Raw genomic sequence first — 27,884 nt, 5'->3', positions numbered from 1 at the left:
ACAAAAGTTTATTACATACAATCTGCATATTTTTGGGCCAAGAAATGTCCCCTTTCCCAGAGGACTTTTACAAAAACTTAAGAGGAAAAAACCTGATGAATTTTTGACTGTGTCTCCAACACTCCTCTAAGTGCACCACAGGTATTTCTATGGGTTAGCATAGCTTGGGTTTCCTGTTGCTCCACAGACATAAAACTCCATCCCTTGTTGTTATCAAGCTAAAGCAAATAAATAACAACAACAACAAAGTCCGCAGTCTTCACCATGAACTTGAAGGAACCATAAGTACCAAAAGCAATGTTACAGAGGATGAGGAAGTAGAGAACATATGTAAGGTGGACTGAGCACTTGTTACTTTACCTCCTGAAATGGAAAGGAAAGTAATTAAAGAAGCATCATCGTAAACAAATCTCAGTACATTTAGACATAAATTTTACTCAAAATTTGTATAGTTTAATACTGAACAAAAATCTAACATTTGGGCAGAGTAAATCAAAATTAGGTTCCCTAGACAGACATAAGGAAATGAGGTTTTATGATGATATCTATAGAAACTCACATGCTGAATTCTCACATTCACTCTGTAGATTAATAGAAAATTCAAAGAGAACAAGTAAGTTTCATGCCTTAATCTTCATAAAGAATTAGGCTGCAGAAGGTGCCCTGCAAACATTCTTCTTGGAAGAAAGAATGAAAGCTTATGATTGATACTGATGTTTGTTTAGGTCTTTTGACCTGTAGGCCAGTGATGTTTTTAGATCATAGCAGAGTCTCTTAATTACAGCTGAAATTTTAAGTACAGATTGAAGTTTTAAGCTTATACTCTTTATAGCACTAAGGACTAAAAAACAATGCTTAAGAGAACTGAAGTAAGTGTTACTAGAAAGTTAGAATTAAGATGCCATATTCTCTTAGGCAAAAGACAATGTTGTTTATTTATTTTCTTCCCACTAGTCTGCACATTTTTTCTTAAGAAGAAAGTGATACTTCCAATTCTTTAACATATTGCTTCAACTGGAGAAAAAGAAGTTAGTCGTCATCAGTTACATAATGATAATTACGCTAATACTGTTACTATTATGACTTAATAATAAGTCATATCTAATTAAGAGAATCAGTTGAACTCACAGAGAAGCACAACTTATTTTCTAACATGGACATACACAGAGGATTCTGGTACCTAAGTGAAAAAACTTGAAGGCATTTTAGCTGTGTTAGATGTTATCCCTCCTTCCGGTGCATAATGGTGCATTCTGTGTATCCTCTAAGTCCTGTATCATATCTACAAGCTCTGAGTAAAAGTTTGAGATACCTTAAAACATCTTGTTGCCTTTATATGCCAAATTATGTAAAAATATTTAAATTCTGGCTCTCTGATGAATTGCTCTCCAGGCTTAACTACTTGTCTGTATGGATTATGTCTCTGGTAACTGCATTGGAATTTGAGACACCTATCACCCATGTAGACATCCATAACTCAACTAGTTTTCTAGATGTAACCTTAAAAAGGCACGGATTTCTTGCATATTCTATGTTTGTTCATCAGCCCCACACGAATGCCTGAGATACTCATGAGAATCTCAAATGGTGTTAGATGACCACGTTGTAGCACAGAAAATAAATATTGCTATCAGTGATTTTATCTAACTGCTACGGAACTGTGAGAACAATTTTTATCAGGTAGAGAGTAATGCAGGTTTGTTTGCTTTTTAATGAACTTTGCTATAGTTGTCATATCTGCCACTCTTCCAAATATAAAGTAGCCTTACCTGCATAAGATGGAACTCTAATCTGGGGACTAGCAGTCCCATCGCCTCCTTCACTGACTGCACAGACCTCAATAATGTAGACACCAACATCAGGAAGAATTACCACTGCGGAAGTTTTCTGTGTTTCTATAACTTGACTGTTGCTTTGGCCTTCTTGCCTAAGTAACACCTATGGCCAATAAAGCAGATAATGGTCATGGAGATCATTCAAGTTATATATCAGACATTCTGTGCATACGATACAGTCACTGAAATGTTAGGTCCTTCATGATTTTGTTAAGGAAAGCAGTTATCTGCTTTTACATCTACCGTCTTTGCTCCCTCTCCTCCCACACAATATGGCTTCCAAACAGTAACAGGCAAGTATATTAGTGATTAATGAATGAGAAAAGATTTTGAATAGGATCCAAAGCAAGGATATAGGACTTGCTGCCTTCTACTGTTAAATGTTACACAATATATTTTCAGTTGACAAACTTTCGTTAAGATGCCTTTTGGGTTTCATTTGATTAAATTCTCATTCCCAAATTCATATAGATATTCACAATTTTGATGAAAGAATTTAGTTTCAAATGTAAGAAATTCCCTTAATAAAGTCCTTACTGTCTACCTTAGCTGGCTAAGTCAACTCCAAATAGCTCAGATTTACCCCTGTGTCTCCTTTGAAACTCAATACATGCTTATGTGAAGTGGGAGAAATGTACTTAGCTGCCTTTTTGGTATTTCAGCATAAGGGTTTTTGTTTCCAGAAAAAAAAGGTCTAAGGAAATGTAAAAAAGCATCCACTCAAAGTTTTTCAGGATCTCAGCAGTACTGATAAAGGTTAAATAATTTTCTGGCTTACTGAATCAATTTACATTTTCATGGTGACATTTCTTCTTGTATCTAATGAGATACCAGATTGTAGTCTAGTGAAATGTTTATACGTATGCTTCAGGTTACCCACAAAAACCTCACTAAGAACATAGATTCCTTTTCTTTTAAATTTAAAATTTTAATGAATTCCATCACTTTTTATAATTTGTCAAATAAGTATTAATTGGTATTTTGCTGTTTAGAACTCCATGATTTTAAATGCCAGATGACTGTTGAACATCAACAGCATAATAATTAAAAACAAACATTAAACATAAAAAAAAAATTCCTTCATAAAAATATTAATTTTAATTTCATTGTAAGATGTCTGACTCTTCTGCACCTCATTAGCTCCTAATGTACACACAGTTAAATTGAAGTGTTCATAGGAAAGTAATCTTACTGGTTGACACTTCTCAGCCAGATATGATGAATTGATACACTCAGAGCTTACCTAGTTTATAATCTCAGTTTGAAAGTCATAACACAGAAAATATTGGGACATTTAGCACTTTTCAATTTTATGTATTCTTTTTATAGTGAAAACTGATTTCAGATAATCTGTATAGTATACAGAAAACTGCCAAGAGAAAAAAAGAATATAGGGAATAGGAGTTATTGTTTAGAAGAGAGGAAAGTTTGTGGGGAGGCACTGACCTTGTATCCCATTACCTCAGATTCATTAGCTAAAGGTCTGACTGGCTCCCATCCAAGGGACACGTGAGAACCATCCTGTATCCACATAACATTACTTGGTGCTTGGCTGGGAGCTGGGACGAAGAAATAAAAACATATATATAAATATATTTTTAGAAAGTTGCTTTAAAATCAAATCAAAATTATGTCAGTCTTTTACTATATTTACAACTATAAGTGCTAACAGGCTTCTAGCTGGAGTTTTGCTATTATTTTTTTCCTCCATACTCCATTATATTTTTTTCCAGAATTATCATTTAATAGATTGTGGCGGATTGTCTCAACCTAACCCATAGATTCTTCAGAACTTACAACTTGGAACTGTTTTATCTCTGTCAAAAATACATTGTATATTAGGAAGATTATCTTTGTTATGAATGCAAAGACATATGAATTCACATCTCTGTATAGAAGTAAAGACACATATCAGAGCTATAAGTGATTCCTGATTATTATATAATATCTATGTATTTTATTATATATGAAGAGGGCAGAGTTTGCTTTCTGACTGCTTCTTTCTTTGGGCAAAGTTACTGAGATCACTTACGGGACTTCTTGGTTGCTACACGCACAGCGGCGCTAGGTGGTCCATACCCTGCAGCATTGTATGCCCGCACAGTTAGGTGATATAATGTATTTCCTTCTAATCCTGTCAGAAGGAGAGATGACTCATTTCCTGCAGTTTTCACCTTTTCTGCTGCTTCTTCCTGTTCCACGTCTTTCCAGTAACCAATCTGCCAACAAATGATCAAAGGAAAGATTAATACATACGTTTGGAATGCTCAAGATTTACATATTTTCCTGTGGTACTTTTCTTTTCCAGTCCTGTCTGTTGTCTGATCATCTTTTTGTCTGAAGTGAGAATCAGAACATCATGGAACTACTTAAAATGTGTTGAATTGCAGTGCACTGACAGAAAGATGTGACTAGCAAGATCAAAGATTAGAAGATGAGCACTGGCAGGAAGTCAAAAGTATTTCAGGGAATTCAAGAGGAGCTCAATCATTTTTAAATTACAAGAAGTATCTATCTTCAGCCTGGGAGACGCTCGGGCCATATCAGTTCAAAAATGACATGAGCAATATTCACTTCCTGGCTCTGTAGAGTTCAGAGCTGCCAGGTATTTAATCAATGTAATGAACAGGAAATGACAAAATACCTGAGGAAATCTTGCACCGAACTGGAAAATCTTATCTGAATGAAAAGAAGGAAGTGGATACAGTTTTAGTTCTTGAATATAGATGTTTCCTGTAAATGTAATTTTGATTGTTGATTAGCCTGCCCTTTCTTTTCAGGCATAGCAAGTCTAAATTTGGTGGCTTGTGGTCCACATTGCTGGTGTTTGTGTTGAATTTATTATAATTTCAAAGAAGGCCTAATACTGAGCTATGAATTTGTCTAGTCTCTTTCCTCAGAGACAGATATTTGCAGGGTTTAACTGGAAGAAAAACTGAAACAATAATGTCTCTCGCTAATGTATCTAGGTGACCTCCACCTAGTTCTCACAGGACACTCTTTTCCCTAACAGAAGATGTCACTAATGTACCATTCAAATAGCTATATTCAGTCTACCATTTTTCATGATGAGAACTACTTGCACTTATTCCACGTTTTGGCCTTTTCTGTGAAATCTGTTATTTCATAATAAGTTATTCATATTATATCTGGATACATTTTCCTCTGAGAAAAGGTCATGGGAAATACAACACTTTTGAGAATATAGCCCAGAAAATACTGAATGAAAAAGCACATGGGATTCATGGAAAAATAAGACCAATGAGTACAATACTGATCTTTTACACCAAGGCAGCCATTAAATATATATATATTGGCATAAAATATATATAATACATATATATACCCAGAAAGACCTGAGGTCTTTTGAGGTCATATCTTCACTGGAATAAAGTGGCTGTGTTCCCTTTGATGGAGTGTGTATCAGTTTGATCCAACACAGTTATCAACTTCCTTAATTGTAAAATTTGTGTACATATTGCATTAATTCTTACTTTGATTACACATTAGATAGCAAATCTATCTATGTTCAACAGTTGTTGAAATAAGTATGATTCTGAAATACACAGGTATTTCACTTCCTGAAAGCTTGAGTAACATCTATTCACACCTTCCTTGGAAGGAAAGAAGAATTAACAACCACTCATTTACATTTTAGAACTGAAGATCTAGTTATTATCTGCTGGGCAGTTAGATGAGATCATTTTACTTCTAATGCATCTTTACAGGCACAGCACTATAATATTGAGAGTCATATAGTATTATCAGTGTATAAATGTATAATGAGAGAGACGTTGTCCTGAAGACCCTATTAACCAATTAGTCGACTCTGCCAGAGATCTAACAAAGAATGATCAGAAGGAAAAGTGGTTTGCCCAAGATCACACCAGTGGACAATGAGTGGACAGTGGCAGGAGTGGAAATGCATCAGAAGCAGTGAAATTCTTATTCTAAGAAAGCCAGGAAAAAAAATTTGAAGTAGCTCAGTAGGTGTCACTGTGGTAGCTAATTCAGAGCACACCATGTCCCAGTATACATGACAGTAGACAGAGCCCAGGTGTTGCACTGAAGCTTTGTTTTGTTGTGAAAACAGGATTTTCCAGATATTGCTTGTGTCCATCATGGCTTATAAAGCTCTGAAGTTAATTTTATTTTATATGTTAACTCTGCAAAAATAATGGCATATTCCTTTACTACTGCTACGCCACGTGACAAAGGTGTTGCTCCTTGACATAGGGTTGTATTTTGGGGAATTAACATATATGCTTTATTAACCAGCAAAAACGTGAAACGCGAGTGGCATTGTTTCTATTTCAATATCTCCTGTACTTCAAAGCCTTTAAATGTTTGGTTCCTTAAAGTTTTACCAGGTGAGTTTGAACTTTGATCTCAAAATAGGCTTCTATCTTTCTCTATATGAGTACAACTACGTGTTGAGCTAAATGAGCTCAAGGAAAAGGTGATTAAAAAACTCAAATGATTTTTAACAGATGGGAAAGCTAACACTGATTTGTACTGGCGTGGAAATACTGCAGATCTTAAAAATTGTTGGACAGGTTTCTTAAAACAGAGGATTTGTTTATGTACAGTTATATGTACGTTAACAAAAACTAGTTATTTTCTGCAGCCTTAATTGGTCAAAAGGGATTTACCAGTTTTCATTAATGATAACTTTGAATATTAATATATCATACAGCATAAATTACAGAATCACAGAATTGCAGGGGCTGGAAGAGACTTCAAGAGATCATTGAATCCACTCCCCTGCTAAAGCAGTTACCCTACAATAAGTTGCACAATCTCTCTAGGAAATCTGTTTCAGAGGTTCCAAATTACCTATTCCAAAATACCTGTTCCAAACCACAAAAGTTTAATGCATATCTTAAAAAAGAAAAGAAAAAAAAAACATTTGCTTTGTTTAATACATTCTTGCTTGCAAGGTTTTAAAATTTTTCTGTTCTTTCTTTTGTTTGCCATCTAGAGAAAGTTTTCATATCAAGTTTCCAGGAAACCACTTCTTTTTGATGGAGAGAGGGCAATAATGATTAAAAAACTGAGAAGATACAGGAACACATAGTCTTCTGCTTTGTTCTGACAGTTTATTAAATAATCCTTGAAAGTAAGACATCACATCATAGACATTGCTACCTTAACATTTTTGAACCGCTAATACTCACAGACAACTTTCTCAAAGTTTTAGGTTTAAAGATATCTTAAATAATAGTTTTCTCCCCAACCAGTTTATATGTTTGTTTTATATGTTCATGACATATATTTATATGTTCATGACAGCACTTCCTAATAACTAATTGCAGGTCCTCTTCTCTAAATTCAGTACAGTAAGAGTTACAGTCTGGATATTCTTTCTGTTGGCCAAAGTTCCAAATAAGGCAATTCAAATATGAGCCTGAAGTAGCTAGGATGAATAGAGAGGTTTTTTGAAGGCTGAATAAAACACAGAAAATTTCCTGGTCTCTCTGATTTACCAACACCAACAGTTCTGATGTAACTGAAAATGAACTTGGAGGGATCTCAGAGTACAGAAGGTGCTTGGAAGAAGGAAAGAAAAGTGAGCTGAAAGAACTGCTGCTAGCCCCGAAAAAGAGAAGCCATGATTCAGATTTCACACAACTTGTTCTTATTATCATTTGCAGAAAATCTTTTGGCTCCTTGAGCTTGCACAGTGTGCAGTTCCCCAAATATTAGCACCAGTGCAAAAGCAGCAGTAGAACCGAGCACTTAGAACAGAAAAAGTACATTTACTGCTGCTTTTTGCATCACCTCAAAATACTGGTGTGAGTGTTTTCAGAACAAGATGAAATGTTCCTGCAAAAATGCCAATCAACCTCAGTTACATGGCTTTCATCATAATGATTGCTGACTAAAAAGGAGAAAGAAAACACTGTTCAGTATCCTAGGCTTTGGGTCTTCCCTGGAATATCTTGCATCCTCCTCCTTTTTCAGGTACTCCTATCTTCAACATAGTCCTGCATACACCTGAGATGAAGTCTCATATTGTAGCTCAACATTGAGAAGTATCATCAAATATCTAGTCATATTTTCCTATGAAAAATCAATAAATTTTTAGGTTTCTGATTTTGGTTAATAGAAAATAGCAGTCTTGCAGCAAAAAATTCATGACACAAAAGTGAATTCATGAGACACACATGACACTGAAAATAGCATGGATCTCTTGAGACCCTCATGAAAGATCTAAAATGTGATCCATACCCTAGGGACTTGAAAAGCTGTTGGAATCCTGTGAGAAATGCTTGTAGCTGTCAGGATTTTAGAGGGATTTTTGTAATTTTATAGGCTAAGTTGACATATTTAAAGCTATCCAGTTGCTTATTACATGTTTGGGAAAATTTGTTCGTTCCAAAAGCAAAATCTGGTAAATTGGTATTCTGATGAATACCAGTCTGATGAAACTCTAATTCTTCTTTTTCTGTCTTGCTTTACTAGTCTTTGGTAAAAACACTGATATACCCTTTCTAATCTACTTTAAGTAATACCTGAGTAAATTAAAAAAGTAATTCCAAAACCACGTAGATGTAATTCTTATTGTATAAACAGACAAAGAACATCTAAGGAACAGCAAAAACTTTTAGATGTTCCTCTTTGAAAAGAGATTCAAGATTTTCTTTTTTTTATCCATTTTGGTTGCAAGATAATCTTTTGATTTGCTTAGTTAAACTCCTACCCTTTAGGGGAATTCAAATGGCAAAGACATGAGATTTGAGATCTGTACTTAATATTAGCTGGAAAAGAATAAATAAAATAAAAAATATGTTCTTCCTGACAGTAATTCTTTCCCTTTCCCTTCCCTACCAGTGAGTGACAAGGAAAATATTGCTTAAGGCTGAAATAGATTTTATAACCTTTGGGTTATGGATTCTAAACAGTATTAACCACACACTATATTTTTCTACCATTCTGACAAAGTTTTCAAGCTACTTCTACTTCATCAGAGTGTGGCTGGCACATATTTAGTAAGGTTGAGCAGACAGCTGACAAATCTGTACTGAAGTCAGGAATAATATGTGCTTTGGAAGATGCAAATGAGTACTGCAAACCTTGCATAAAACTCATGTGACATAACAGTTAACACTGCCTTTCAGGGATGACAATGTGCAATTGGACAAGTTACTGTGCCTTTCATTACTCCTTAGTACAAAGTGCAAACAGGGCTGGAGTGAAACTGGGTCACTCCAGACTTGTCTGTATGTAGTAAATCCTCTGTCACTTTTGTTGATTAGAGATCAAGCATTCAACCACTAGAATATAACACCTCCCCCTTCTATAATACTACTGCTAAAAGGCTAGGAAATCTAAAGTGTGTGTAGGTGGTTGTCTCTGCTGTGGTGGCCATGGACAGAATACCAATTGAGACATAAGAACAGACTGGCTGGTCAGATTAATTTGCACGGGGTGGGGTGACACATGCTTTAGAGACAACATTGTACTCATCGTCCATTATAATTCCATATTAGGAGATAATTGTTAACAAAAAAGAAATCATTCATCTCTTTATCAGTCACTGGACTTTTGCATATTTTTTATTTGCTATTTGAGGATTACTAGATCTACAGGCTGTATTCTGCACTGTCCTACATGTGATAAAACCTTGAAAACCAGTTTTTAGCTTAAATTTGTGTTCACCAAAACTGAAGAAAGGGATGGGAAGGAGATTTTTTGCCATACAGGTTGCACCAAAGGAATGGTTTGAAGAAATACTGTCAGTATTTAAGCAAAATTGGACTTAGAGTTCCTAAATTGATACTGGAATGCACTGACTCACTACACTGATCCTTTCTGATGAAATCTTCCCCAAAAACAGAACTGAAAACTCCAGCAATATCATCCTCAGATTGTGTTCTGTCCTGCTGAATCATTCAGGGCAGTACTATCTGCTCTTCTGTTTATTGAGCAAAGGCAGCTGTGAAAATCACTCTTTCTGGGAATGGGAATGAAAAGGGCAAATACTATTCCCTGAAATACTTCTTTGTCAAAAAGTGAGCAAAGAAATTCTGTCTAAAAAGAGGGGGAAAAAATTAACCCTATCCTCAAATATAAGCAACAGCCTCAAAAGAAAGCTCTAATTCCTTCATGGAGAAAGACAGAAAGAAGCAGGGATATATTTTTTATGTTTCATTTTTGTGTTGTGTGAACTATAGATACTTTGCTTGAAATATTTACTCTGTAGTCTTCACGCTAGAATCCTAGTGTAATGCTAGTGTATAGCACTAGCAGTGAGGAGAAAAAGTGTTAATATATTTCAATGTTAATGACTGCAATATCAAAAACAACCTTCATATTCATTCTTAAGAAGTCAATGAGGGCAGTAGAGCAATTAAGTGCTATTGTTGGCATTGGAACATGCTGCACTCCGTGGGTCTAAATACATTCCAGGACAGGAAGATCACCTCTGATATGAAGAGTCCACTGTTCTGTCCGTCAGAGTCATCTATTATTAGGACTCATCAGTAGAGCTAAGGAAACTGATTTGTAGCAAGTAAGTAATGAAAGCAAAACACATTCAAGTTATGAAAGAATAAATTTCTAGAGAAAGTATTTTCATCTGAAAAAGAAAACGTCTGTTTTTATTTTAAAATGATTTAAGACAAACCTCACAGAACATTTTGAGAATCAATGTGATCGATGGAATGAGGATAAGGGTAAAAATAGTAGGTGTAATTTAAAGACGCCAAGATCTCTGAGAGGGAGTAAAAAAAAAGCCAACTTTCTAAAGAGAGAAAGACAAGGTGCAGTGAGTAAGTTATTTCAAAGGATAAAAGCCTGGCCTGGAAATTGAAGACAGAGGTTAGTAACAAGTGCAACACTTCAGTGTGGACAGAGACAATAATTGCAAGGTGAAAATAATCTCTATTGGATACAATTTTGTTCTCCTTATACATAGTAGTCCTAAAGGTAAATGGTCAGGTATCATTTTTACTGCAAGAAGCAAGCTATACACAAATATTAAAAATACTTTTAACATAAAAGAGCAATAGGGCTAAAGCACAGTGAGAGAGAAATGACAGTTTGCAGAGTTCAGCATTGAAGTGTATGTAGGGAAGAAACTCAGGTAAGTAATAGACCTGGGGGTTCTTCTTGTGGTCACAGCCTGAATAAATTGTAAAGGAATATCTAAGTACCAGGAATCTACAGCAAATCATGCAGGAAAAAGAGTAAAGTAACTGCATTTAAACTGTGCAGTAAATGGGCTGTACTAGACATGGCTGTCCAGCCCAAGGCTGGGTGTCTGGTGGCTCTGGTGGAGTACGTTTTTACTCTCAAAGACCATTGGTGATGGTTGCCTGATCCCAGCTCTTGACCAGATAAGCTGCTGAGGGTACATACTGTGTTAGTGTGTTAGTGTGCTATTGGATTACAAGACTCAAACATAGCTCAGAGACTGTTACAACTAAACTGGAGAGACTGAACTGTAGAGGAGACTGAATCAGCATACTTCTCTGTCAGGAGTCCTTTTGTAGTTACCTGAGAAGGACTGAGGAGAATGAGTGACATTGTTTCCTCAGGGGAAGTGTGGCAGGATCAAATGGTGCCATCACAACTCAGAGTAAAACTGGGACCTCCTAAGAATGGGCTAAGTCTGATCTGATCTATTGATTGGTAACCCTGCCCATGGCAGTGGGATGGAGCTTGATGACTGTTAAGATCCCTTTCAACCTAAGCCATTCTGTGATTCTATAAAGTCTCTTTGCATCATGACAGGATCCTCTTAAGGGCTGGAGAGCAAATCTGCCCCAGTTCTTCACTGGCCAACAGAACATGGAGCAACAGCAAGAGTTTCTCTTTTCAGTATTAAAGTATGATATTCAGTATTAAAGTATGATATTGTTGCTGGAGTTGTGTACTTATGATAGAACTACAACACTTCTGCAGATAAACTTTCTGAGGACTCAATATAGTAGTGCTGGCATGATGTAAGCTTTTGGATCATGGCTTACATGACAAGGACTCAAAGAGTCACTGAAGAAGATGCAAGAAATAAGTACTTATTACTGAAACCAGATGCCCATGCCTCATTCAGAAATCTTTTAGTTCGTTTACTTAATTCATATCTGATTTGGACAAAGGAAATTAAGATATATATTGTAAAGTGAGGGCTACTTTAAAGTGTAATGCTTTCAGAGGCTATCTTTCTTCACAATTTCAAATGCCATATATGCAGGCTGCAAGGACAAATAAGAGTTCTGAATTATTTTTTTACAGAATCTTTGAACTTGGAACATCATTTTAATTTGAACATAAGGCAGAGATGAACACAAACCCACATTTCTTAGTCAATATTAGAGCTATCATGCATTTGCCAAAGGTTAATAACAAGAACATGAAGGATATGAAAAGTTTTAGCTCAGAGTTTTCCTTGAAAATAAATTTTCAGGACTTGCTGGAGGAAAAAAATATATATTTTTTCAAGATTTAAAATAAAAATAAACATTACACAGGAGATAAGTTTAAGAAGCTATATTAAATTCTGGCAACTTGTACTACAAAATATTCAAGCTGCATGCTCTGTGAGAGTAAACACATTATTCAGTGATATTAATAATGTTAATTGCTGTACTGTAACTTATATTCAGATTCAACTTGTCAGTCTTTGAGTATCCACTACATTAGCATCTGCCTCAAATCTACTTCTTTACTGTCTTTTCTTTGCTAGTGCAGACAAGAAGGAAAGCATCAGCACTCTTAAAATGACTAAAGTGCAGGTGAGATAACCTGCACTGCCAAATCAGTAAATTGAGTCAAGCTGGGTTATTTCTCGAGCAGCAGCATAGCCGAACCACAAGTTTAGGATGGATCACAGTGGCCCCAAATGACAGGTTTTAGTCCTAGTTTCAATCTGTTCCTGGAAAATTGGAATGTAAACTGGATCCAAAGATACAACAGGATCCAGAGGACCAAGATGGTCCAATGCCAATGCTGGTTTCAACTCCCAGGTCACAGAGGGCTGTTTCCAAGCCCCCCCCTTTGTTTGTTGGCAGTGCTGCTGCTGCTTCCCCTCCTGCCATCCAACCTTCTGTGATCTGCCCAGCAGATGTCCCCCGGCCACTGCTGGATGAGAGCACAGGGATGGCAGAGACTGATTTTCTGTATATTGGTTGCTCTCAGTAAATAATAACAAGTTTGAACTGGTCACTTGGAGCTGGAAACAGTCAATACCTAATCTTCCCCAGCCTGTGAAAGAGGCATGCTGGGTCACTTGTGGTTCTTTCAGCTCTTTTTGAAGTGTCAAAGAGATGTTATGGGAACTGGTGTTGAACAGTTTTCAAGCACACATAAATAAAAGATGTGCCAGTACTACAGCTGTGACCATTGTTCTGCAGCTAGTTATGTGTATGCTAAAATGAGTATATTTTCTGTTGAAGCTTAACTACTCCACACGTTAACAGAATGCAATGCTAGCAAAAGCAACAAGACTACTCATTATGATATTCTGTGTTCGTACCTCAAATCCCTGTGGTCTTCCTAGACTTTCTTTAATATGTTTCCACGCAACAAGAATCTCTGATACAGACAAACTCGTAGCTTTGACATCGATAGGAGCAGCAGTGGGTTCTGTATTAAGAAAAATTGAAACAATAAACCTCCACTGTAACAACTTGTATTTATCAAAAACACTCCATCTGAAACTGTCATTTGCTTCCTTTATTCTACCTTAATACTCACAAGAAGGTATGACACTTATGAGGAACATGAAAAACTGAACAAGATAAAGAGATTATTATTGCTGTACTTCTTTATTTGTGTCATGCTACATCAATATCTTATCGTTGATGATGGGTGCAGTAAACTGTGACAGGATCCCTTATGATTTTTTTGAAAATCTTTTATGTTTGTAAATGACCTCCTTCCTCCCCCCACTTTTCATCCTACTTCATCAGCTTTGCTTCAGACATAAATGGAGCATTCATTCTCTTCCTAGCTTTTGAGTGCCTTTTTTCCAGCTCAGATTGAATGATACTATGGTGCTCAGTCATTCCTATGAAGTATTTACTCTTTGAGGTCCTAGAATTGTTCCTCTCATTATCTGTGTTGTTACCATTGGCCTTAAGTCTGTGCTACCTGTAGGACGCTGTGTAGTCCTGGCTACATATTCATGTATTAATCCAAGACTTGAGCTAAAGAAGTCTTTTGGATTTTCTTCTTTACTACCTAAATGTTATTGAAAAGTTGCCCAAGACAAGGTATGGAGATAAGGCTTGAACTCTGTACTAGCTTCTCTCCAATTTTCTAGTGAAGTTCACTTGCTCGGCAAAAAGGTTTGTATTCCTCTGTACTAGAAGAGTCTGCAATTTCTTCTTTGGCCTAATGTTCCTCATTACATTTCTAATGTGTTGATCTGATCTTGAAGGGCAGGCAGAGGTCCTGGCTTTTATGTTAGGGGGAGGCACATCAAAGAACTTTGTAAATAATGTGTTTTGGAGGATCATCTAACAAGGCTACAGGAGAGGAAATTCCTTATGAAACAGCCTGAGTTAAAATTATATATTTTTCTCATTGATCAAACTGCCTCAGTAAAATGTTTAGCTACTCTCCTTTCTCTGATCACGTTGCAAGAATTGTTCTGGCACTGCTGCCCTATACATTTTCTTTGATATGAATTGTACATATTTTTCATCCCTTTTGATGTCAGATTTTTAACGTTTGCACTTCTTTTTGATCTTCTTTTTTATTTACTTCTAAAGAAAAGAAGCATTTCTGATGCGATTCAAAACAGCATTCATCTAGAATGAGACTTACTAATAAATATTATATATGCATGAAACTTTTCAGGTAAAAAAAAAAGGGGGAAAAAACACTAAAAATATCTAAGAATAAATAAAATGATCTTCTGAATTTAATACTGAAAGAAATGTGCCATAAAGAAATGTATTCCTCATAATATGATTTTCTGTTCCATAGTTACATCCTGCTTTCTGTTTTATGCACTACTAAGATTTGTGCAGCAAAAGCTATTTTCTAGTTTTTGTATTATTGAAGCAATTACCTTGTTGACAGAAAAAGATTGCAGTGGGATACATAATTTGTGATGTACACAAAATGTTGGTTGGCAGCCTTTACACTTTCTATAAATGCAGAAACCATTTCCTCTTCATAGCATTCACTAAGGGTGGTTATGTATTGCTCAGAATAGGAAGGCTGAATATTTCCTGATATTTTTAAAAATTGTTTTGAACAAATGAAGTAGAAATAGTGTGTTGGTTTTTTTTTGTTTTGTTTTGTTTTTTATGTGAAGAAAATGTGTTTCTTACATATCCAGAAATTATTCACTGTAGTTTCACTGATATTATACATTAAGAATCTAAGTGTTCAGCAAAAAAACAGAAATTATATATTTAGGAATAAGGTATGTTATGACTGTTTGAAAGTTTATGGAGATGAAATAACATTTAATATGGATTCAGATAGGATGAGGATCATATAACTTCTGGTGATATAATATACATTATGTGGTTCAGTCCAATGTCATGCTTTATTCTGTGTGTCTAAAACTAATGATAAGTTTGATAGGTTCATTGGTTTTCCCATTATGGTCACTGATGCTATGATTTTATTCTGTTCTAAATATCCTGTCATTATACTAAATCTATTGGTATCTTCCTGAGATCATGCTGACAGAAAAAAAAAGGCAAATATCTTTAACGATTCCTACAATACACCTCGATCAAATTAAAGATGAAGCATGGAAATTTCTCAAAAGGCTGTGTGCAATGTCTAAAAAACATAGTCCTATATGCTATAATCACTCTGTAAGGAAACATATTTAATCTGCTGCACTTTGGGTTGACCATAATAAAGCAAAGCAAGGAATTACAGAAATCGTATTGATCTGACATTCAGAGAGGGAATCTTGAATTTCAGTACTGGCAGACAGGAAAATGAATAGTTGGTTACTGGGTCTCTACTTCTCAAAAGAAACCAATTCATTTTTTTCTGAAATGTTCATCCTTGAAGATTTCCATGTGATCTAACAAAAATAAATAAAAAAGCAGAACCAAAACAGAATTCAAGGAATTCTTGTATTTTTCTTTTATTCTTCTGTGGAATGAAACCTCAGTCAGGACCCTTTATTCAGTCACATGATATGCATTTACTTCTCATTTTGACTCCAGAAGAAAACTTTATACACTTCCTTAAATTCAGGATCTGAACTTTCATTTTAAGTTATAAATATCATTCCAAGTAATTGAATATAGTTAAGACTTTAGGACTTCAGCAAAGAGCCTTGACAGATCATTCCTCTCTGTGGAAAAAAAATAAAACACACACACAAACGAGATTTATGGAAAAGGAAAATGAAAGGAGGAAAAAAGGAGGAGTCCCTCTTGTGTTATCCTGTAGGTAAAGAAAGTGGAATTATTTGCAACAGCATCTTCCAAATCAGAGCACCTCCAGCTTTCATTCCTGAGAAAAGCCAAGAGGTGTTATGCTCAGTTCCACCCCACAGACTGATGGATGCATGTCCCTAGATGGGCTACTCCACCAGATCTATGATGGCGTGTCTGCCTGCAGGTTAACACGGCATCCAGCATCTTGTGCTACAAGGGAAAAGGGTGTTGACAGAAGAGAAAACACAAAACCAGAGATGTGAGTTTAAAAAGCTGATAACCAAAACAACAAAAATCAGATGACTGGTCTGATCTCTTGAACTTCTAAACTTTTTTTCTATATCCACATTTTCTCTGAACAGTCTTTCCATGGGACGTTAAAGGAGAGACAAACCAGAAGGGAAGGGAATGAACTATCAGTGAAGCAGTGATCAGGCCTGCAGTGCTGAGATCTGGCCTGGCCCTCCTATGTTTATCAGTGCCGAAGAACCCATACTTATGTGGCAGAGCTTCTGAAGACTTTCTGTAATGCCACTCTCACATGAACATTGTTCCCAGTATCCGTATTTCCATGGCTCTCCTTTCTCCATGGAATACCATAAGGAATGAATGAGTCTAGAGCATTGCTTGTATACCAGTAGCATCAAAGGAATTTTTAATAAACTCTTATATATCAGGATTAGAATTTCATCTCCAACATTCCAATGAAGACAGCTCAAGCCAAATTCCAATTGATCAGCTCACAGAAGCAGAAAATGATCTACTGTAGTGTACAGCTAATGTTACAATTTAATAATTTTCAGGTTCACCTAAACTCCAAGGAGCTCAGCTTTCATTATGAAATCATCTACAGGACTTTACTTCTTGAATATAAGGCTATATTTAAAAGAGTGTAATTGCGAATCTTTCTTCTAGATTAAAAAACAAAACAAAACAAAAACAGGTTTCAATTATTCGATTTCCATTTTGTAATGGAAAGGCTTGTTTCTTTTCTCATTACATACATTTTCATGTTGTTTGCGTTCCTCTTACCTATGTTCTGCAATTCACATTTTTCCTATTATTCAGATCTTTCCCTGCATTAAAAGAGTATCACAAAGTTGTAATAACAGCGGTATCAAAATCGTGCTCTTCTGCTAGCATTTGAAATACTAAATAATATGATCTGAGATTAAACTTAAAGAAATTCTGCCAGTAGCCTTCCAACTCTATATTTTCCTTTCAGTACTTTTGTCTATCATCATTCTCCTAATCAGTTTCTTAATGTATTTATAGCTTTTGTATCGTCTTATGCCTTTTCCAACCTTTTTTCCTTTTTTTTTTCTTTACCAAGGGAGTGGTGAAGTGCTTGAGTAGAATACCCTGAAAGGATGTGGATGCCCCATCCCTGGAGGTGTTCAATGTCAGGTTGTATAGGCAGCCTGGTCTAGTATTAGATATAGAGGTTGGTGGCCTTTCCTGTGGCAGGGGGTTGAACCTTGATGATCCTTGAGGTCCCTTTCAACCCAAGCCATTCTATGATTCTATGATTCTATGAACTCAAGAACTATTTCACATCACGTTAATGTTTCTTCTGTAATCCATATAATCTGAAATCCACTTTTTTTTTTTTTTAATTCAAATTAATGCCTCATTTGTGTTTCACATGATCTTTCTTTTTTATTCTGTAATGTATACCATTTTCCTTTTATATCCACTTTTAAAATTACTCTTTATTTGATGTGAAGCTTACAATATATTGTGGTTATGCTTTTGCAAATGTGGTGGAAACATTACTTTTTAATGTGCATATATAGAAATAATTTTCTTGATAATAATTTATTTTTCGCAACTTTTCATTACTTTGGGAGGGAAAATATTTTTCCCCATGGCTTTGAGCATATTAAAAGGTCTGATTATCAATGGTAGTCATGAATAGAAAAAACAGATTAAATTTCATTATTTAATTTCATTATTGGTACATGTTGATGTTAAAGTCTGAATTGCTTAAATTACAAAAAGGCTGAGTTTCTAAGAAATTGACAGTACTGAAGTTTTTCATTACAGATGTAAAAATGGGTATATTTTCACATTCGTATTAGCCATTCTCCTTATATAATCTTATTTATGCAAAGTGAATGGTACAATCCTCGATTCCTTGATTTCTTTAATATTAATGTATTATTTATTTCTTTTTTTCTGGTTTATTAAATTTGAAAAAATAATCTCACTTCACTTTTTGGCAAAACTGTTCTTATCCCTTTCGTTACTTCTATTACACTACAGGGAAAATAAGTTCATCAAGTCCATCAGAGTAACACCACTAAGTTCACCACTACAGTCCAAGCATAACATACATGTTTTACTTAATCTGAATATCCTTTAGTGGGCACACCTCTAAATCCTCTGACGTAGTGTATTGCCATGTAAATGTACGTTTTCTTGCTGTATTAATTTCAGATAGATTTTACAGATTTTAGATTTGACTTAGAGACATTCCAAAACATTTTCATTTCCTCTCTCATTTTTAAGGCTGCAACTTATTGACCAGCTTCCTGCTATTTAATGACTAGATCTATTGTTACTTGTTAAGATTAACTTTTCTACAGGGTCTTAATTATTTACCAAAACAAGACTATAATAACATTATTTCTTCTCAGTAGAGTCAGTAAATAATCTACTAATTATCACAGACAGAATAAGGTAATTAGTGATATTTAGTATCCAAAGTACTCAGTGCTGCTAAATTTTCTCGTAAATAACAGTGTCATGCAAAATTTATCTAAAATTAGAAAGGTGTAATTAGAAAGGCACAATTTGGAGCTACCACAAAACCAAGCTCAGTTCCAGGTCCATTGTAATTCAGCTCTAGTTTCCGAAGGGTTTGGATATTGCACAAAGCAATATGAAAAATATGAAATTTTTAAATAACACAATCATCACTATCAGTTTCACAGTATCATTTACCATTGAGAAAAATGTAAAAATGTCACATATACACTGGGCAAATGTTACATTTTAAAATGGAATTGTTTTTGTAACAGTACAAATATCCGATACTACTGATTCAAACACTGGATCAGAAATAGATTGTTGGAAGTTTTTAGCAAAAACAGCAATCCCAACCTTTATAATAACTAGAATGCTAGTTGGCAGTCACTCCAATACAACTCTCTCCTTCAGCATCACACCTTTAGTTGTAGAATCATAGAATCCCTAGAGTTGGAAGGGACTTCTAAAAGCCATCTAGTTCAGATCCCCTTCAATGAACAGCGGCATCCACAGCCAGATCAGGTTGCTCAGAGCCTAGTCCAGTCTGGTCTTGAGTGTCTTCAGGGTCGGGACATCCACCACATCTCTAGGCAACTTCTGCCAGTGCCTCACCACCCTTATTGTAAAAGTCTTTTTCCTTATATCCAACCTACTTTATTTTGAAACCATCACCTTGTCCTATCACTACAGACCCTGCTAAAGAGTCTGTTCCCTTCTTTCCTGTAGGTCACCTCTAGATACTGAAAAGCTACTCTCAGGTCTACCTGGAGCCTTCTCTTCTCCATGCTGAACAGTCCTAGCATCCCACAGCTTGGTGTCATCAGCAAACTTGCTGTGCATGCAATTGACCCAAATATCAGTATTAATGATGGAGATATTGAAGAGTATTGGTACCACCACTGACCCCTGGAGGCCAACACTTGTCATAAATCTCCATCCAGACATTGAGCCATTGACCACCACTCTCTGGATTTGATTCTGCAGCCTGTTCTTCATGCATCGAAAATTCTACTCATCAAATCCATATCTTTCCAATTTGTAGAGAAGGATGTTGTAGGGTACTGTGTCCAAGGCCTTACTGAAGTCCGGATAAATGACATCAGTGGCTCTTTCCTTTTCCACTGATGCAGTTAAACATAATGTTTAATGTTTTTCTTCACATGGAAAACCATTATCTTGACACTTCAGCTTTCTAGTCTAGTCTCTACTGGTTTCTTCTATTCTCCACTAGTACCTTACTGATTTTATTCTCTTAACAGTAGACAGTGAAGTAACACTTAAGGATAGAACTACTAAAATAAGCAGGAGAATATGACTACCAGCAATAAAACTTCTCACAGTATTTCCATGGAAAACATTTACTTATCTTTTGTGTGAATGGTAATTTATATGCTGATTTCTATCAGTACAGAACGATTTCTTTGACTAACACAAATAAGTCTTTTCTCAGAGAATATTTTGAGAGTTATATCCAGTTCATTTCATAGTGATTTTCCTGAAATATTTTTCATTTTTATTTCTGAAGTGTTCATATAATTTTAAATATTGAATATTTACACGTTAAAATAGATGCTTAATTATTTATACAAACAAACTAATAAAGATAGAAAACAAAAGAAAAATTAAATAAAAATAAGAATAAATTTGCATTCCACGCACCTCTAGTGTTTATTATGTAGGAAATGAATATACACAGGTGCAGTTGTTAAGTCTTTGAACAGTTGTCCAATTAGCAAATCAAAAGGCATTGTGACCCTAACATACGTTAGAAAATATCAGTCTTATTCTGCTCATCTTTTTTTTAGAGCAACTCAGCTTACAGTTAAGAATAAAGGCATCATGCTAGAGATGAAGCTTCATTAAAACAAACACATATGTTTCTGTCATGACTGGTGTGGATTCTTAAACTTTGTCACTTGCTTTCTGGATAATATTGGCAAGTTAGTTTACCTGCTTCTCTGCAAAACAAGATTAATAGTACTTTACACTTCTGCACAGAATTTTGACATCTATTATTGAAAAAAGCATAAGAATAATAGGACACAGTATATAAAAATAGCTTAATATAGATAAAAATATACAATTTAATTTTACAGCATTTTGAACTGACCTCCTTCAGCTGAGCAGATGACCACAATTGGGCTGAAGGGACCATCACCTTTGTTATTGTAAACACCAACTTTCACCTCAAAAGGAGTGAGAGGTGGAACACTTTCATCTCTATAGATAAACTTTGAGGCATCTGAAGATGTCACCATTTTTTCCTTCCAACCACGTGTTCCATTAGGTCTGAATGCTACAATATATCCAAATCCTTCTCCGTTTTGAAACTCTTCTGATACTGGCTAAAAAATAAAGTTCAGATAATGATTAGATGTGGTTTTACTAACTTAGAAAGCAATCGTTCAGACTGACTATTATCTTGTGTCAGGGTGGTCTCTTGCAATTGCTTTATAGAATTTTAATTATCACACCTTAATACACAATTACTTCCAAATCAGAAGCCTGTAGGAGCGTTTCTTCGCTGACTGGCTTGTGCGCTGAGAAGGATATTTCTTTTATACTTTACAGTTTCTGATTAATGCTTTAACCATTGATATATTAATAGAATAGTTCCTTCAAGTGGTCTTGCTAGAAGTGTAGACCAACATATTTTTCTAAGGGTTCCTATGATATGATGTAAGTGACACTTATTACAGTTCAAGTTAGCAGTTTAATTCTGGTGTTCAATTGGAGGCTTAGGATATAATGTAATAAACCTAGTAGTCCTTACTCTCAAACAATAAGTCTTGATGAAAAAAAAAATCTTTTCTTATTTCATAGGATCTATGAAATTAACCACTTAAATTGGGACACAACTGTCATAAGCAGACAGTTGGGAAAAAGATGTATCTGTTGAGAGACTGGGCATTGTAAAAGCTGTATCTTAAGTGTCCAGCTCAAGAAATGGAATTTTTTATACTAACTTACCTCCTAAATTTGTTATAAAATCATGGTTGGCATTAGATTATGTTTAACAGATGTCAGTATATTAACCCTTGGGAAATGCCAAAGAGGGTGCCTAAAATTTCGTATCTTGAAGTGTCCATCTTAGATTTGGATGAACATATAAATTAGAGCAGAGACACAGGAGACACAGAATCATCTTCAATCCACTTTGTATTTGAATGCCTCATCACTAGGCAACTCACTTGCAGAACCCGTTTTCTATCCAGCTTTCTGAAACTACACTACTTATCCAAGGAAAACACAAAATAAATAAATACATTGAAAAGATAAAAGGTAGGGAAGGCAAAAATATGACAGACTTTGTACCTAGTGAGTTAGAAAGGAGCAGCCTTGGAGCTCTTCATGATATTCACGGATTTGACAGTAGATTTGACACTAGATAAAATCAAATCAAATCCCTCAAAAAATGGAAATACAAGAGAAGTAGCAGAACCTCTGGATTCAAGTGCAAATGCAAAATGAATTATGTGAATTATGTGAATAAGCTGGGGCATTAAAACTTTATTTGAACCTGCTGAGCATAATTTGGTGTCCTAAGAAGATTATTCTTCCCTAATTCCCAGAAACCACACAGCATTCCAATATCTCTTCAGATTTCAAAGTACTTTTTGAATTCCTATAGCCTAAGCAAGTCCAACAAAGACTTTTTTGCATCTTGTGAAAGTACATGTTAGTTGTACTGGAGCCATGTTAACTTCTACTGTGGATGTGCCTTACAGAAATGCAGTGGCTAAACAAGAAAACACAGTAGTTTGTAGTGAGTTGTTGATACCACTCAGAGTATTATCCAGTGTAAAAAGGTTAATTCTTATTTCTCACTGCATGATTTTGTGTTTTGCTCTATCATTTCTTGAAGAAATTGAGTGACTACCATTAGAATATCATAGAATCACAGAATTGATTGAGTTGGAAGGGACTTCTAAAAGTAAAATAATCCAAATTAGAAACATTAGAAATCTTTCAAGCTATTAAAATATGTATATAGGCTCACTTCATGGTTTATGATTGACACACTTGAAATATCATTTCATTATCTTAATTTGATTAATTACTTTATGCAGTTAAATTAATTTGATTATTACTTTAAGAGGTATGTGAAACGATAGTGTGCTGAAAGTATCAGCATTAGGAAGAACACAAAGTGATGATGGAAGCAACGAGCTCATTATAAACATTGGAGAAGGACTGACACCTTCTCCCCTATTGGCAATTTGCATCCCTTAGCTATAAAAGAATGCCTCTCCTCTTGATGCTTAGGGAACACCGTAAACACACTTTACATGAATACTACATGCTAATATATTACATAAGAGATTTCAGTGAGGCCTGTTTCATCAGATACAATTCCAGAGACCTGTGGTTTAGTTAGGGATTTTGCATAGTCTCCCTCGATTACTGCTGTTCATAGCCTGAAAATTGTAACCAAACTGAAATTAGTGTTGTCTCACTTTAAGTAGTTTGTCCGAATCCTCGGTTTCTCTTATGATTTTCACTGAAACTCTCTATCTTTATTAGATGGATTTTTTTAATAATATAAAATAAATTCATATACATAATTTACTCTGAAACTCTTTTGATGAATCTAGAAGTTATGAAAACACCTCAAGAAAAGTTTCTACTCTACTGTGTTATTTATGATCAGCAGAGAAAACAGCTTCGCTCATCCAATTACCTGTTGTCATGGTCATACATCTGCGTCATACCTCGCATCACAAATATCTTCTCAAAGTAAAAGTCTGCTTCAGGCCTTTAGATTTTATTTATGCAAAGTATTTAAAAAATGCATTCTTCCTTAATTCAAATGTAAACTTAAACATAGTAGAGATTCTTTGTCTTCCTTTAGCAATTATTTCATCTATGTAGCATTCACTTACAATAAAAAAAAAAGATATCACTTGTACCTAAGAATCTGGAAGAAAAGACTGATGAATTAGGGCAACCTTGGAGCTGCCACTAAGGGAAGAAGATTCTCTGCAGTATCCTCAAACCACATTAAAGTGCAATTTAATTTAGAAACTTTATAATGAACACAATTTTGTGTTTATATCTTGTCAATATTTACTGTAAGGAAACCCCAGTACAGTACTGTTTACTTTGTCCCCAGAGAAGTAAACTTAAACAAGATCTTTAAACAGAAAACTCCCTTACCTCCCATGCTATTACTAATTCATGACGCCTTCCACTTCTGCCACTTACATTAGCTGGAGGTGTCTTTGGAACTGTGAGCAAAAAGGAAGAAAATCAGAATGTCCAAGTTATTGAAGTTTTCCCTATAGTAATAAATTTCTGCAGAAGACATGAGGCTGTTAAATCAGAACAGAAAAAAACATAAAACACTGTGGTAATTTTGCTCATTTCATTTCATGGAATTCCACAATCAAGGGAATGATTATAAATGTGAACAAAACATGAACAGAAAAGAATGTATGTATACTGCAATAAAAAGTCACTTAAGCACTGTTTCTTCTGCGGGTTAATTAAATTTTCAGTGTACGTATATAATCTGGGAGATAAAACAGAATTTGTCTTATTAGCATTTCTACTTTTTCTAAAAGCATTTCAAAAATCAAATACCAGGGAACCAGCCATTTTTCAGAGTTCAGGTAAAATTTTAGGAATTAATTAAAATATCTCTACTATATCCAAGGTGTTTAGTGATTTAGAATATTTTGGTTCTTTAAGATATATATTATTATGCCTTGTCAGGGACCCAATTAGATATTTTTTTGACCCAATCAGATAGTTTAGTTAGCTTTCTTAAACAGCCTTTATCCTTTCTTTCAAAATACTGGAAACTCTACAATTCATTCTTGAATATTCTTTAAAATTTAAGGCAAACTAAAGGTTATCAAAGTTAGTAAATCTTTAGAAATTTTAGTTATTCTATTGGAATTATATATATATTTTCTATTATTTAGTATATTTAATGAACCTCCAAAATGATGAGTGTCCTGAGTTCACTTACTGTGAGCATGCAGTGCTTGCATTCTTTATTTGATTAAATATGCCATTAGATATAACCTCCCTATTTTCTTCCTTACAATAGTACATAGGTTATGGGTAGAACTGTTAATGCCTTATTGCATGCTATTGAGCTTATTTATTGACTAACATGGTGCCTTTGAACTGTACAAAGAAAAATAGATTCAAACAAATGTACACCACTCTATATCTCATGTTGAACATTAACAAGTTCAATGAAAGTGCAGTTGTTACTATATCCTGAAATTTCACATGGTACTTCAGAATTAATCTGAAGTTTTTACCTATGATCTCTCCTGTAAAGAACATAAACTGAGTTAATTATATAATTATAATTATATATAATTATTATAATTTTATCAATTAAACAGAATATATAAACTTTCATATCATCTCCAATGGAAAATATTTAAACTATGTTTAGCATCCGTTTGCTCTTTCTAAGACATTTCTGTTGCTGCTATAAAGATGAATGCAATGTTTGTGTAGATGCCATATTATTAGTAAGAAAAAATGCTGTACACCTTTGAAGTAACTAACACAATGGACTTATTTAATGAGTATTGTCCTCTGTCTAGAGTTTTCCTGTTAAAAGCATTGCAGACTGAAGCCCCATTTAAATGAATAAATGTTAAAAGAATAAAACTGTCAAAACGATGGATTTCTTTTGCACCAAACTAAAATGTACATTCAAGCAGCAAAACTCTCAAATGAATAACCATTAAAAGAATAAATGTGTCAAAGGAATAAATTTCCTCTGCACTGCACCAAAGCAAATTATTTACAGTTAGGGGAGAACATTTTGAAATCAACGAAGAAAAGTATTAAAAGAGCACATTTATGCTAGACCCTGAGGTTATATATCATCAACCCTTTCAGCAACATCACAACAGCTTTATATCTGAATTTTCTCACTCAGAGCCAGTTTACTGCCATGCAATTAGTGACTTCCAAATCTTTACACTCTTAATTCTTGACACACATGAATAAACACTTGCACCACAAAAAGAGATGTGATTTCTGAACTTTGTTCCCAGACATAGGGTCCAAACGCCTGCAGGACAATGACATTATGACCTTTGTTCTTAATGTCTGTCACAAAACTGAGAAATTTAGCATTGTGTTTTCTGAATCCCAACTGATAACAAGCAGCTCTTTTCCATGCTGATACACCTCTTTTAATAAGATAAAAGATAAATTCCCTACCCATGGGGAACTGAATTACTCCTTGGCTTAACACTGGTACTTAAGATCACCAAAAGTGACTCTGCTTAACTTGACTGTATGTCTCCAATTAATTTAAAATTTTCTCATTAGTCCCTGTGTTGATCACCTAGTATTGATTTTCTCCCACTTTAGTCTTAAACTGTAAGATCTTTAGGAGTAAGTCAACTTTTTTTTTATTTTATTACTTCAGCTACTGTTAGGATTGGGAGCAGAACACACAAAACTTATGTTTCTATGTTGTTCTGGTGATGCAGTGTTCTGAACTTTTGGCAGACATGGTGACTAGATGTGGGTTACAGTAAATGTGACTGACAGTGTTTGCATGCTATCACACATCAACATTTAAACCCTCAAGTCAAGCAAACAAGAAAATGAAAACAATTTCAGTATAGTTTGAAGGAATGGAAACAATGGTATTTGTTTCTTACAGAATTGCCATTTTCATTGAAGTAATTTGGCATGCTGAAAATGGAAGTAAAACCCAACAGACTTGGATTCTCTCTATGTCCCCTTGGATAACAAAAATAAACTTTAAATGCTTTCTTTAAGAGCAGACACAAGGAATGTAAATGTCATCCCCCTAAAAAACCTTTGTAATATGAGAAAAATATAAATTAGAAAAAGTAAGGCTAATATAGAAAGCCTATCAGAAATGGCCAATTGTTACACAAATTGTGTGTATTTTATCATTACAAGTTATATAGACATGAAAAGCAGTGGTTTTTATGAAGGAAAAAATGTATGCGGAGAATTGATATTCCTGAGGGTTTTCTGTAAGAGAGCAGAGGTTAAGTGCTAAAAATCTCTAGTAATGCCACCTATATATTATAAATTTGTGTTTAATTTAAAGGTTGGGGAAACTTTTGGAGGTGATAGATAATACTGTTGATGTGAAATCATAACTTGTGATAGAAAATATCTTTCCTTCTAGTGCTCTACTATGTTCAACATTTTGAAAACTGGTCTTTTCTTTGAGATACTTATATTAGCTTTTTTGTTCAGAATTTTAAACATTCCTCTCTCTTCACTCTGAACAGCTACTTAATTTTTGATTCTTTAACTGAAAAGTGCAGGTTCTGGTAAAGATGGCCTTTTCAGAGATTTTATCTAGTCACTTTGGTCCAAAATATTGAAAACGATTCAATGCTTAGTGAAACACTTCAATTTGTACTTTAAAAGGTGTAACCTGACTTCAGTTTCATTTTAACAAAGTGAAAACGGAAGAGAAGGCAGAGTATTTTATTTCAAAATGTCAGGTTTTTTTGGTTTTGCTTTAATTTTCATTAATGCTATTTCTAAATGCTAAAGGATACAAGAAAAATTGGATTTTGTTTAAAATTAGTCTTATTTTCCCCCTTTTTTTACTTCCGTGGATTAACTGAAAATATTTTTATGTTGTTTGAACCATAGCTTCCTTTTCTTCTAGAAAGGAAAATAAAGTAACACATTAAACCTGGAAAGCATGAATGTATTTGGAAAACAATTCATCCACTTTTTAACATTCTGGTATTGTAAAGAAATTTTAAATAAATGTTGTCCATGAATGAATAATTAGTCATTTAAAAGTGTTTCTTTTATTTGCTTTTTAACGAAATCTTAGGTGGTTTTTAAATTTTTTTTATGTGTTTTCTGATTATTACAAACAGAAACAACAGATTTTTAATTTTGTAATGTGCTTCATTTTTTGTGTAGAACAGAACTATTTGGCAGCCAAGGT

At 34.7% G+C, this 27,884-nt stretch overlaps 1 protein-coding gene across 2 annotated transcripts in view; it reads right to left on the bottom strand.

Moving 5' to 3' along the window:
- Window positions 1-259: 259 nt before the first annotated feature.
- Window positions 260-27,884, bottom strand: part of CNTN5 (contactin 5) — a gene marked incomplete at both ends in the record, with an annotated part of 322,983 nt that continues 295,358 nt past the window's right edge. For both annotated transcript variants that reach the window (XM_079544036.1, XM_079544037.1), the window contains 7 exons: window positions 260-363; window positions 1,770-1,938; window positions 3,282-3,394; window positions 3,868-4,054; window positions 13,315-13,424; window positions 21,060-21,294; window positions 24,107-24,177. In XM_079544036.1, the coding sequence (XP_079400162.1) occupies window positions 260-363; window positions 1,770-1,938; window positions 3,282-3,394; window positions 3,868-4,054; window positions 13,315-13,424; window positions 21,060-21,294; window positions 24,107-24,177 (989 nt within the window). The remainder of the gene's footprint in view (window positions 364-1,769; window positions 1,939-3,281; window positions 3,395-3,867; window positions 4,055-13,314; window positions 13,425-21,059; window positions 21,295-24,106; window positions 24,178-27,884) is intronic.

Source organism: Tetrao urogallus, assembly GCF_951394365.1.
Source record: "Tetrao urogallus genome assembly, chromosome: 1".
Lineage (NCBI taxonomy): Eukaryota > Metazoa > Chordata > Aves > Galliformes > Phasianidae > Tetrao > Tetrao urogallus.
Note: the sequence above shows the minus strand (reverse complement) of the source record. Positions and strands in the feature narration are given on the sequence as shown.